General features: G+C 44.1%; 1 protein-coding gene across 1 annotated transcript in view; it reads right to left on the bottom strand.

The window, feature by feature from the left end:
* LOC142576740 (TWiK family of potassium channels protein 7-like) overlaps window positions 1-14,103 on the bottom strand; it is a 377,792-nt gene that overhangs the window by 39,100 nt on the left and 324,589 nt on the right. Inside the window, exon 2 of the mRNA XM_075687020.1 lies at window positions 8,519-8,823. Coding sequence (XP_075543135.1) covers window positions 8,519-8,823 — 305 coding nt within the window. The remainder of the gene's footprint in view (window positions 1-8,518; window positions 8,824-14,103) is intronic.

The raw sequence follows: 14,103 nt of genomic DNA, 5'->3' as shown, positions 1-14,103 counted from the left end.
AGAAGTTCCATACAAGACAGAACTGCATAAGAAAACATTTTTTTCCGAAAACTATAGAAGAATAGAATAGGTTAGCTGCCAGTGTCATCAACGTCGTGTGAAATGATGTATTTTTTGCCCTGTTGAAGTGCCTCAATTAGCCCGATTCTTTTTTTTTAATGCGAGGGTAAATGGCTCAGGGCATACACGGGTTAGGGATGGGGGTGAATAGGGAGGATTAAATGAATGAAAAAAGATTTGCTGCCCTAATGAAGTCCAAGAGGGATCGATAATGCGGTCCCTGCGTCCAAGCAGTGTAATCGCTCGGATTATGCGGCGAGAGTCCCGCTGCTGCGAGGTGCCGGAGCCTCGTCGGTTTCAGTGCAGGGGAAACCCACAGCAGGTGGTGGATTCAGCATTTCGCGACTTGCAGAGTGGACACTCAGGACGAGGATATAACGGGCGAAAGTGCGGCCACTTCCTAGTCACGGCAGGAGTGAGCGCAACCCCGATCCGGATCCTCCGAAGCGCAACCTCCTCTGCACGGGAAAGACCGCGGGGCAAGTTTACCGCACACGGAGGTATGAGCCTGATTCTTTTATCTTTAGATTGAATTGCCCATGTATAACTTACCGTGTTTTGAAAATGCTGAAACTTCTGTTGTTGTTCTTTCTCACGTCGGGTAAAAAAATATTTTGTGAAAGTTTGTAACTGTTTTGTAAAACCTTCCCCCCCACTGTAATGCCTTTTGGCGCCGGTGGGTACTGAATAAATAAATAAATAAATAAATAAATAAATAAATAAATAAATAAATTATCACGTGAAATAAGTGTTAAGCATTCAACATCAGCACTGACATTCTGCCAGAAAATTCTGGCAGTATACGAGAGTCTATGCTGCTTTTTACTAGCACTGCGAGACCTTTATTCCATTAAGAAAGTATTATAACCTACTCGCTTGTAAATCTAGTCATTTAGAGTATACCAAGTCTCCGTAATCATGATTAGGTCAAAAAGAAAAGCAAACGTTTTAAAAAAAGCTGTTTATCTTGCTTGTGTCGTGCTGAAAGAATGGCTAGATGAAGGCAGCACCAATTTGTCGTGATACCGACTTCCTACAAATTTACCGACGTCCCAAGGTGATATGGCCGTTGAAAGAAAAACCGTACCGTAACGTGCACAGCGCCTCTAGGCGCTCTTTTCAACGTCGCATGTATCAGAATATCCAGTACATGCGCGTTTATACCTTTCTGTGCAAGAATTCATCCATCATTCGTCCACTCGAACTTCCAGCTCACCATTTTCTTTTAGCTATTGCCATGTAAAGAAGTTGCTTTACTGCTGGGCATAAATGTTCATTGATGAACACAGGCGTATTCGATGAGTGACCAAGATCATGTGTTGAGATGCGCGTCTTCTTTGCGTTCTGAAGCATCGAATCACGCTTAGAACGGCTCCTGAATTGCACTACAATGTTTGTTATTGAACTGGCATTCTTTGCGGGTACACGGCGACATTTTTCCACATCATCTTTGGAGATAGCCACTTTTTGCAGTTCGCCAATTCCGTGAAGGGTATTACCAGAGTCCTTCAATGCTTTTATGGTCCCGAACCTCCGCCCGCAGTCAGGGACAGAAGCTGCTGCTAGGGTCGCTGCGTGGGGGCATTCCGTGTCCGCACGCGCCACACTCGGCTGAGACTCTTGTTCCGCTTCGAGGCAATTGTTTATCTTTCATCAAAGAGCCAACATTCTACTACCAGCGGTAAAGGCCTCGGAATTCTTATTAGCCACAAGGTTTGTATTGCAGCACGAAATTATACCTCCCAAAACGCACCCTATTTACGAAAAAGAAATGATTTCATTTGCGTTCGCAAAATAAATTAAAAAAGCAAGAAGTTTACTAGTGTCAAAATTAGCTAATTTGTTGTCTTTTAAACGCTGATTTCGGTCACAGATATTATAAATCGCGTTAGGTCCCAATATGTTGCATGATATATTTCGCTAGTATACGGCGGTCACTTTTTCCTATAACGTCTACCTTTTAAAACACATGTTCGCTGTTCTTGTAACGAGAGGCCCCCTGTGCCCCGAAAAAAAAAATTAAATTATGGGGTTTTACGTGCCAAAACCACTTGCTGATTATGAGGCACGCCGTAGTGGAGGACTCCGGAAATTTCGACCACCTCGGGTTCTTTAACGTGCATATAAATCTAAGTACACGGGTGTTTTCGCATTGCGCCCCCATCGAAATGCGGCCGCCGTGGCTGGGATTCGATCCCGCGACCTCGTGCTCAGCAGCCCAACACCATAGCCACTGAGCAACCACGGTGGGTCCTGTGCCCCGAAAGGGGTGCACATAGGTTTTGATGCGATATCTACTTTCTGAACATTCAGGCTCAAAAAACCTTCACAGTGTTTATATGCATGATAAATGAAATTAAATAACCAGATGCGAAGTCAACCCATTTACAGGAAGGAAAGAGCAGGGTACTATGTAGTATCTACAATGATAGCTCTGGAACATGGCACGTGTACGGTGTTTTTCTGACCCATGGGGTTGGGCCTCATGAGATTGAAAACAAGGCGTTGCCGGCACATGGAGTCGGAATGAGCGGTAACTTTGAGTTACCTTGTAAGGCTCTTTTTAGGGCGCCATATGCGCTAAATCAATGGGATAACTCTGCGAAGCATAGAACTTCTCTATGGTGCCAGCACTACTTTTGCCCCATCAAGCCCTGATGAGAATAGTCAAGAGGGGAGGAGAATTTGTGATTACAAAAACATTTGGGCAACTACACGTACGTCTTCAATTATGCAACAAAATAAACCATGTACTATTATTTCAAGGAATTATCAAATCAATTATCAATTATCAAATTATCAATATGAATTATCAAAATATTTCAAAGAATGTCTAAAGGATGCCTGTTTGTCCGCTTGCGATGGTCCTTTAAACGTGAAGGCTTTTCGGGACTGGTGCAGGCAGGCAAATATTGACTGAGGCTACGTGGAACGATGTGCATCGGAGATTGCCGAAGAAGAAATGGGAACTGCCAGAGGGACGCCTTCTAATACTAAGTGAAAGAGCGGCACCAAGAGGTACTCAAGCCAAAGTTCTGCGTAGAGCCAAGCATCGGCGTTGTCGACAGGTTAGCACTTACAATGGGCATTGCCAGGAGTGTGCCAGAGTAAGAAAAATAACTATGTGGTGGTGGATTGCAGTAAAACACGTTGTGGGGCTAGTTGGTGCATAGCTTTCAATAGATTAGGCGCCAAAAGTGTTCTTTTTGTGTGCTGTCACTTTTGGCGCCTAATCTATTGAAAGGTGGTGGATTGTGTGAACGTGGTGGCCAAGCGATAGATCCAGACCTAATGTTGATAGGACTGCTAAGTATTTGGCTGAGAACAATCTGCATGTGGTTCAACGTGAGAAGGGAGGCTTTCTGGTTGTAGCAAATGATTATTTGCTTTCCTAGCGGTGAATAAGTGCTTTAGGAAATGTGATGTGAATGTAGAAAAAGTAAAGAAGGAGGTGATGAAGTTCTTGAAAAATTGTAACGAGGAAAAGCTCGCGTCACATGTAATGAACTCAAAACTGATGATATTGTATATATTTTTTACTGCAAAAACACACAAGCAAGGAATTCCGTTTAAGCCGATTGTGTCCGAGCGGCGCTGTTGGCCGGCTCTGGTCGTGGGGTTCCTGCAGAAAATGTTTAATTCCTTAGAAGTACAGGATCCGTATTTACTGAAAAACTGTGAAGGCAGTGTGAATTTTCTGGCATCAGATAGTACAAGTTGCAGCTGGGGATTCAGCATAGATATTTAAGATCTCTGCTATCCCTTGCCGCATGGGCCCCTAATGTGTCGGGTCAAGGATTGCGCAACAAATGAGAATGGCGATGTGTCATTCCGTAACACGTGCGGGGTGGCTGGCGAATCATTTCTTGAAATTCTGCATTTTTATTTAGCGAATACACACGTAGGGGGATACTGTGACGAAAGGTATATGCAGGCAAGGGGATTGCGCATCGGGTCAAAGGTAGCTCCCATCCTTTGTAGCATTTTTCTGGGAAGCATAGACTGAGGGCTGGCAAAAGATTTCAAAAGTGTAGTATTAGGATATACAGATATGTAGATGACTACTTGATTTTCGGCTGTCATGTAGACAAGGATGCGTTTAGGAAAAGGGTAGTAGAAGCCTTTAATTCTCTGAGCAAGAACTTGACATTTACTTCGAAAGTACCGGTAGATAATAAGCTACCGTTTCTTGATGTCAAGTTAGAATTTCTACTAGAACAAGTGTGTTGGTAATACTCGCCCCGAGCTGGAAAACTGCTAATGAACTATGCCTCAAACCATTCCAGTCTTGTGAAGAATGGTATAGTCATTTCATGTTTCCGGTCAGCGTTGTTGAAGTCATGTTACCACACTGTAAACATTGCATTTCTTGAACGAGTTGATTGGTTGAGAAAGGCTTGGTACCCGCTCGCTGTTATGCGGGCGTCATGTGCTAGACTAATGAAAAACCTTAAACAGGAAAAAGAACTATGCGCAATGAATCAAAGGCAGCAAGATTTAGCTTCCAAGGTTTCAGTGATTCGGCATGTGCACGGCCTTTCACAGAGACTCAAAAAGGTGGCCGGGAGTCACGAAGTAAAAGTGGTGTTTTCGGCTAAAAGCAAAATAGATAGCGTGTGTTCTAGGGTAAAAAGTAAGTTCGAAAGTAAGGATGATGCAAAGAAACAATTGAGTAATAAACATCTGAGTAAAAACCAATTTCTCTATTGCGCGAAGAACGTTGAGTATCAGATTCCTATGACGTGTGGTCATGTGTACGTAAGACTGACTGCGAGATGCGTTAACACGAGACTAAGGGAACACTTGTCTAGTCTGAAAGGACGCCCTAGTACGGATTTGGCAATGCAATGTCAAGAACATGCTTGCTCACCTTGTCTTATAAACACCGACATATTATTTAGGCATAGAAATCAAACCGTGAATGAAATTATTGTGGAAGCTCACTGGATTGCAAGACTAAAGGAAAAATACATCAGTCATCCTTTTGTTTCATTGTTAGATAAAGAGAATTCGCTCCTGTCACCATATCTTTAACGCGTTTTCATCTTAAGCGCTTGTTTTATGCGTTTTGCTGTTATTATTTTGACCGCATAGCGCCTCATCCGAGGCATTTTATCTCAAGTGTTGTTATAAAACTCATCGATAGAGCATATATGGTTGCAATTCCAAGCACACGTCATGCATTGTATTCAAAGGTTTGTCCCACTAGAACGCAAACTTACAAGAAAGTATAATCCATGGATCACCCGCGAGATAATTCGCGCTAAACGTAAAATTAGTAGGCTGAGGAAAGCTAGGATGTCTGGTTAAGCCAGTAATTTCACCGCTCAGATTTTCGAATTATCTAGAAAATTGAACAGCAAGATACGCGTTTACAAAATGCACTACTATGGTACCACTCTATCCAAGTTCATGAAAGCGTCACCAGCAAAATTTTCGCGTTACGTAAATGATAAACATAGCGATAGAAAGGCTTCTCCTTCAATAGAAACAAAAGATAAGGCGGATCAATTCAATCGCTACTTCCAGTCAATTTTTACAATCGATAATGGCCTAGTGCAACATTCCCCGATTATCCCATCTACAAAAAAAATTACTATAAATACCAGAAATAACCGACAGCGGTATACTGTGTCTGCTAGTAAACCTTGATGAAAAAAAGAGCTGTGGACCAGACCGGATACCGGACGCTTTTCTCAAACGGTATGCAGAAACAGTTAGTAAGTATCTACGCTTAATATTCACAAGATCTATCCAGGATTCAAAGATTACTTTTGAATGGAAAATCGCAAAAATAATCCCCGTGCATAAATCCGGTGACAAGACGATCCCATCAAACTACAGGCCCATTTCCTTGACGTGTACGAGCTGTAAAATAATCGAGCATATTATCCTCAAGTTCATCACAGTTTGTCGAAGACAATGATCTGCTACACCCCAACCAGCACGGATTTCGGAGAGGCCTATCGACCGTAACGCAACTCGTCGAGATAATGCACGACTTGGCCCAAGGCATTAACGAACACTTCCAAATTGACATAATCTTTATGGATTTTTCAAAGGCGTTTGATCGGGTTTCCCATGAAACGCTAGTTTTCCAGCTGGTCCGCAAACTTAGGGATGGGCCAATGAATCGATGGATATCAAGCTATTTGTCCGGCCGTCAACAATTTGTGCAATGCAGTCAGCACTTTTCTGACATAATAAATGTCACATTCGGTGTGCCCCAGGGATCCGTCTTGGCCCCGACATTATTTTTCTTGTTTATAAATTACCTGGCAGTCAACATTAACGCAAATATTAGGTTATTCGCAGACGACCGCGTACTGTATAAAGACGTTAAAAGCTACGGTGACCAAATTGAGCTGAACATTGCACTGAATGAAGTAGTGAGTTGGTGCTCTAACTGGCAAATGGTGATTAATTCAGACAAAACAATTCCAATGTCAATAACAAAAAAGAAAACAAGCTTGGCATTTCCTTATGGTTTTCATAACGTCACGCTCCGAAATGTAAGCCAGTACAAATATATTGGTGTAATAATAACTTCTGATCTCAGTTGGGCTGTTCAGGCGGAGGCTATAAGCGCGAAAGCAATGAAAAAATTCGTTTTCCTTAAGCAGACGCTGCGGCACGCTAACCGTGACACTAAGCTTTCAGCGTACACCACACTTGTCCGACCGATTCTAGAATACGCCAATACGATCTGGTTCCCCTTCAGAAGTAGCGGTATCAGCATGCTTGAAAACGTGCAGCGCAAAACGATTACATTTATTTTCAACCGCTATCGACACCTTGATTCCCCGAAAGAATTACTACGCCGTGCTGGTTTGCTCTCACTCCAAAGTCGAGCTAAAATTAACCGCCTGAAGTTCTTATTTATACTACGGCACAACTATTTTAAGATAGACCACACAAGATATATCGAAACTAAACAAACAAGGCACGTGCATCATACACATGATCTAACACTCTAAGAATATTCGTGCAACAACAACACATCTTATTATTCTTATCTCACTTTTCACAAGAAACACAGAACCCTGGACTGTGCACCATATTAGGACTAATTACAGCTCACAAATGCTAAAAAACAACGTACCAAGGCTTTTAAATGCTTACAACAAATCTGGCATTGATATATGCGCCCTTACCCCATCAGAATTTTCTCAAGTAATTCAGTGTGACTAATATTAATGTTTATATGGCCAGCTATTTCAGAAGTGCAGATTAGATGAGTTTACAGCTTTTTGTTCACATTTAATTACATATATATGTGTATATGTTTTTTTTTTCATCTGTCATATGTGAAACGTTTTGCAACTTCATTACCCGCAACTACTCACTTTTAACTTAGCGCTTCTCATGCGTTCTTGCAAAACTGTGTATTTTTGTATTGTTAAAAACACGCGGCAGCTCCGCGCTGCCCATGTCTAGTGGTCATAGGGGGCAGGGTGTTTTTTCAAGCTGCACTTGCAGCTTTTCTTCCCTGTCTCCCCCAATCTGTTGGAAATAAAGATATATTCATTCATTCATATTCATTCATGCATTCGGGAATGGAATACTCTTGAGCGACTTGCAGTCAAACAGCAAAGAATTGATGATTTCCTTGAGATGTTACATAACTCATTTAATACGTACTCATCAGCTTGATGTAATTTATTTGTATTATCCATATGATTATTTGTTTTTTCTATTGGTATGCTTGTCAATACTCGTATTCATAGTTATTGTTGTACGTATATGTTTTCCCTCTTATTTGTACTTGTTTAGCATATCTGCCCCTGATAATTACTATTATTACTGCTTATTTCTGTAACCCACTACTTTAATAACCCTGTCAAAGGGTTGATATTATCTTGAAATAAATAATAATAAATAAATAAAGATGCGCTATTTGCGTGTTCTGCTTACTGGATCGCGCAGATCTGTGGGTATTTAAGAAGGTTGTTCTTCGAAAATAAAAGCAGTTGTTAGAGAGCACTCGTCCTTGTGCTGCTCCTTTTCCTAGTCGGTTTATTTTGCGCACAAGAAGTTTTTCTGGAAACGAATCTGTTCCAACTAGGCCGACTCGCAGTTATGCTTCTGTACTATAAAGCATTATCCCATCCTGTGGATTTCTGAAGCAACAGCAAAGAACCCCAATTCGTGTAGGTGCAGTAAGCCTGTTGCGAGGACGCACAAAGAAATAAAATAAAGAAAAGTTGAGTGATCATGAAAGTTGCAGACAAACGCTGTAGTTTTGAAACAAGTACCAAAGCTGGAAAGAAGAATCGAGAGAAAACAGAACTCGTTTTATAAACCCACTGCACCTACATATTAATATTTCTGGTGTGTACTGATTCAACGAGAATAAATAAACGTAGGGATCACCTCAGACCGATCGCGGTACAGCGTCCTCGACGGTTCTGGGAAACAGTGCTTGCACAGGGAAGAAGATTCTCTGAGGATTGGGTACCTGGTCATCGCAGGCACGCAGCTTTTCCTGTCCGTCGAGCGCATTGTGCGAGACAATGTGGTGCACTCGGTAGTTCTCGGCCACGGAGTTGCGCTGCAGGTGGTTCGCTTGCAGGGGCACACGGCGCCTGCGCTGCGTGCCGCTCGGCCTGCACGTGCACAGCTTGCCGTACACGTATCGGAACGCCTTGGCTAGAATGTCGCCGATGTTGGTCAGGTAGAGCAGCATCAGAGGGATGCCCACGATGGCGTACAGGATGGTCACAATTTTTCCCCAGTTGGTGCGAGGCGCTATGTTGCCGTACCCTGCGTCGGCACAAACACAACCGAGACGTAAGAGTCCACACAAAGAATAAAAACCAAGAAAGAAAAGGTACGAATAACTCTTTGCTTTAGGGTGTTGTTGAAAGGCAACCTCCAAAGAGAAATGCGCACGAACTTCCCGTATGCACTCTGAGCAATCCTTAAACAAGATGTGCTTCAAGACATGTCAAAACAAACTTTATCAATGCACGATTGCGACACAATACCACCAGGATGAGCCATACCATCAACTCAACACTGTGTAAGTACAGGGCTAAAGTCCACCGAAACATCGATTTCATATACTCTATATACGCAGGTGCTTCGAAAAGCCCAAAAGCACTGAAATAGGTCTCACAGGGATGATATGCGGTGGTTTGTGGTGCAAGGGCCAAGTATGGCCAAAGGGCGCTGGGCTAGTGTTAAATGAGTTCGAAATATAGTGATAAACTTCGAAAGTTAGATGTGATGTGGCTATAAAGAGGCTTTAAAAACCGTCGTTGTAAATTGCGTAAAGTGCATTTGTAATAAGATGTCGGCAATTACTAAAAAAGTGCATGAGAACAAAAGGGATAATTTGGAAGGATATGATGTACTAAAGTATCTTAGAAAAGCACTACTGATTTAACACAACCCTTCAAACACGACGGTTTGGAGGCATGTGCTGTACAAAACACTGTCACAGAAGTATGCTGTGACGAGAGGATGTGCTGCGAATTTCTTCGCGTATAGCATACAATACAACATCACTCAAGAATCCTACAACTCGACTGGTTTCTTAAAAGGGTTCAGCACCAAGAACCGGGTGGAGATGGATATGCTAACGCTGTACCAGAGAAAAGTGTTTCCTTGCCTCAGATTCCCTTGCCTCACTTCACGTGTTTGAATTCAATCAGATTATCTTCAGTTGAGCACCAACGCAGTATTCAACACACTTTATTTCTTTATCTCGCGCACCTCCGCCCTCATCATTCCACCAGGGAACTCGTCTTCTAAAGCAACGTCCACTTCTTCGCGGAATGCACTTTTCTGTTGCGTCAATGTTAAAAGCGGTAAAATAGGCTACTGTCGCATCTATACTAAAATCATTCATAAAATCTCGCGATAAGTATGTTGATTCATTAAAAAACTTCCAGTCAGTCGATGTTATCTTCCACCGAAGAGTATGTGGTGCATACGCACCTTGCTCCACTCGATTAAGCACCATGGGGAAATGGTCCATTCTAGAATAATTTTTATTACTTTCGATTCCAATTCAGGAATTAGCGAGGCAGAGCTAATTGCAAGATCAATGGATAAGTACAAATTGCGCGTGAAATTAAAATATATAGGTTCGTTTTATTAACGAGGCATGCATCAGAGCTTAAAAGGAAATTTTCGACGAGTCGCCCTCTTTTGGCACACTGGGAATCTCCTCAGAGAATGCTGTGGGCATTAAAATCGCCTACGATTATGTAGGTTTGATGAAGCTGATCTACTTCACTTCACTTCACTTCACTTTATTACCTTAAAAACCCCATTAGAGGGGTATTACGTAAGGGGTGGTTAATAAAATAAACATTAGAAACAGGTGTTCATTTTTGAGATATGGGTGACAACAGCTTCCGTAAAGGCAGATGGGCTTGTAATGGCTGCGATGGCGTGTGGAAGGCCGTTCCAGTCCCTTGATGCTCGAATAAAAAATGATGCTTGAAAAGTGGTGGTCCGGGCACGTGCGCGTGCAACTTGAAGCGGATGACCGGTGCGATGAGATATGTATGAAGGGCTATAGGCTATAGAAATAGGACCAGGCTATAGAAATAGTCTTTTCTTAAATTCTTGACAAGGCCGCTGGTATACCTAGCAGATGGTAACTAACTTGTAGTACAAAATTGCTTGTGCTGCCACTGGCTCAAGAGGCACCCGTAGTTCAAAAGGGTGACATGCTGCACACTTATCAACTATGATTGATACACGACCGTGCGAGGTATTAGCATCGTCACGACCTTTTTGAGATTTGCCATGTCGCCGAGGAAAGCTTGTATGTGTGGACCAAGTGAGTCTCTTGAAGGCACAATTCAGCCATTGTATCTACGTAGGAGATCTCTGATATCGTCCAGGTTAAGGAGAAGTCCTCTGAGAATTCATTTTAGTATTCGTGTTTGCATAATAAGACCACTGTTTGTATTGGTGTTTTGAAGAACTGAAAATTAGCTCGCGGGGCCCTTTCCGCGTGCCATGACGTGAGGTTTGTCTTTTTTGGGGCGGTCTACAGAATCGCGCCGCTCCTTAGGCGCTGGCTGAGCCGTCACGCTGGGTGTCGGGGTCTGTCGGCTCTTTCGAGAGTTTCACGCTAATGCCTCGTCTCGAGGGTCGAGACGCTTGACGACACCAGCTCTGCGGGCCCCTTTTTCCGGGACGGCAAAGCAGGGCTGGCATCAGCCGCCAATGAGGCGGATGGCCTGACCGACGGCTCACTGTGGGTGGGCCGTTAAACCATCGGAGGCTGTTTTGGTACCGCCATCTAACGCGCCTATTTGGCAAAGCCGATCTTTGGCATGTATAATACCCACCAGCGTGCCTTCATGAATGATATGTTCTCTTTGGCCTTGAGTGTAACGATTTCTTTCTCTCTTTTTCCATGATGAGCAGGACCGCGAGTTTTCGGCATGCTCCCTATCACCGTTCACACATTGGAAAAAAATTTGAAAAAATTCAGAGTAGTGCTCATGAGCACTGCATTCTGCACAAATCTGGCGCCCTCGGCAGTTCTGTGAACTGTGGTCATATCGCTGGCATTTAAAGCATCCTGGAGCGTTTATGACATATGGTCTGACCGGAATCTTTACGTACCCTGCCTCAATACTCTCGGGAAGCACACTTGAACCAAATGTAAGTATAGGATGCTTGGTTTTGATCTCCTTGCTATCACGTCTTAGCATAATTCGTTTAACATTGATCACAATTTACTTGCTCCAGCCTTATCATAGTTCAGCTTCTATCAGCTGCATCAGGCCGCCATCGGAAAGAACACTGCGGGTGGTGCTCATCGTGCGCTGCAGCAATACTGTCATTGGGATGTACTCGACTGACACTAAGTTAGGCAGCTTGTCATGTTTCGAATGGCGGAGTTCCAAAACGAGATCGCGATGAGCGATCTTCAACGCTTTGTAGCTTGCTCCACGAGCTTTAGCAAGACATCTTGGAACAAGGAAAGGTGAGATCAGCCCCACCGTCTTTTCTGGTTTATCGGAATGGATGACAGGAAAACGCGGAAGATGTTGGGCTCGGTTGCTAAAAGTTTAAAGACAACCTAGGTGCGCCCTCGTTTCTGAGGGCCGTCAGGGAAGTTGGGGAAAGAAATATCCATATGTGTATCTAGAGATTTCGGCAAAAACGCCAGCCACCTTCCATGAAGCCCAACAAGGGGACGCTTGCAGTACTTATAAATAACATGTCCTGCGAATACCAACTATACGTTTCCGCTTTAGTTAAGTAAGTACAGCCAAGGTTGTTTCTGCTGTTAACAGCGCAAAATGTAGACAAGAGACGAGACAAGAAGACACCACAAGCGCTGTTTTCCATCCTGCTGTTAACAGCAGGATGGAAAACCAACAAGCTCAAGCTGCTATTCTAGCAAGGTTGTTTGTTCCACACAAGGTTAATCCTTGTTGCCGGGAAGATCGGATGTAACAAGTGAAGACAGGAAAGATTGAACGTGAGAGAGACAAGTGTTTGAGGGAGAGACAGGAAACGGCAACTGCCGATTTCCCTGCGATGGGTAAGTCCGGGGGTAAGTCAGGTGGGTAAGTCTACATGAAGCCGAGGCTAAAGAGGTGTGTAGCCTCCTCCGAGGGGCCTTAAGGTGCAAACACTCAGCATCGGCTCAACACCCAGAATCTCCTTTCCCCGGTAAACAGCAAAGCCTCGCATGGTTAGACGCGGGAAGGTCCAGCCCTAGTCTGCTTGGGTTCGTGGTGTCAGAACACGCCAAAATCCTGCTGACACAGGGGCCTCAGTGGGGGATAAGGGCGAGGGGAAAACTACACTGCATAGATATAGATGAAATTTTCAGCGACAGCACCAACCACCCACCACGGAGCCAAACAAGGGAACGATGCGAAAACTGGGAAGGACAGGTCGCGCAAGCGCCAGCTCTATGCCACTGCTAAACCAAATATGAATAACCACGGCTGGATATGTTACACAATGTTAACCTTTGCTGCCAGGAAAAACGGAAGTAGGAAGAAATAAAGTGAAGACAGGACAGATTGTAAGTGGGAGATGAAGATAGGATAGGAGTGCAGGAACAGGCACTACCCATTTCCCCCGGGTGGGTCAGTCCGCGTGTCCTGTCTACGTGATGCCGAGGCCAGAGGGGTGTGTTGCTTTGCCGAGGGGCCTTAAAGCCCATGTGCCCTACAACAGCTCGACCGCCAGGATCCGCTTTTCCCCGGACAGGGCTAGGCCACGTACAGCTAGACGCCGGAGGGTCCAACCTGCGCGTGCTCGGGAATGTGGCGTCGCAACACACCAAATGCCTGCTGACACAGACGCCCCTGCGGGGGTCACACAGAAGAGAGCTAAGATAAACGCGACAGTAAGAAGCACCAGAGACAGAGAAACAAGATTAACACACACAACCCTTTGTAGCAGCGTTCTTCTTGCCTCATTTTCTCCACAGCTTACCATCGCAACTCGTGAATAAACTTGACCAACATTGCACGCTTTAGCAATGTAATACCCACCCTGATATATGGGATTTTTAATACACCTAAACGCTTAAATATGTATAAATAATCCCAGATTGAGAGGAAAGAGTTTATATGTTAACGCGGTGATGGCACGGGAAGGTGTGTGTATAGACAATGCAGTACATTAATACTGCAGAACATATGTACGGAAATCACGAGCGCACACATAGTATACACTTTCAGTAAAGTTGTATGAGGCATGGCGTTCAACGTAAGTGCTAATATTCAAGGCCTGGTTAGACATAAAGAAGCTGTATCGCTACGGACGATTGTACCGATCTTCCGGTAGTCTGATGAGATTTCTAAGAGAAACAACTCCTGGCTATAAGCCTCACCCGAACGTGTTTCGCGAACGATGCAACGAACGAGCAATGACAAAGAGTCCCTTGCATCGTCACTCATCTGACATCTCGCGCAGAGACTACGAGGGCATTTTTGTCCAAAGAGGACGCAAGAACAGATTGCGTGAAACGCGAGAGGAGCTGGATTCACGGGAGTTGAAGACGCACCGGAAATATTTCGGGGCCGCCGGCCGCGGAATGGCTATGCA

Source organism: Dermacentor variabilis, chromosome 3 (assembly GCF_050947875.1).
Source record: "Dermacentor variabilis isolate Ectoservices chromosome 3, ASM5094787v1, whole genome shotgun sequence".
NCBI lineage: Eukaryota > Metazoa > Arthropoda > Arachnida > Ixodida > Ixodidae > Dermacentor > Dermacentor variabilis.
This window is presented reverse-complemented; position numbering and strand designations above follow the sequence as displayed.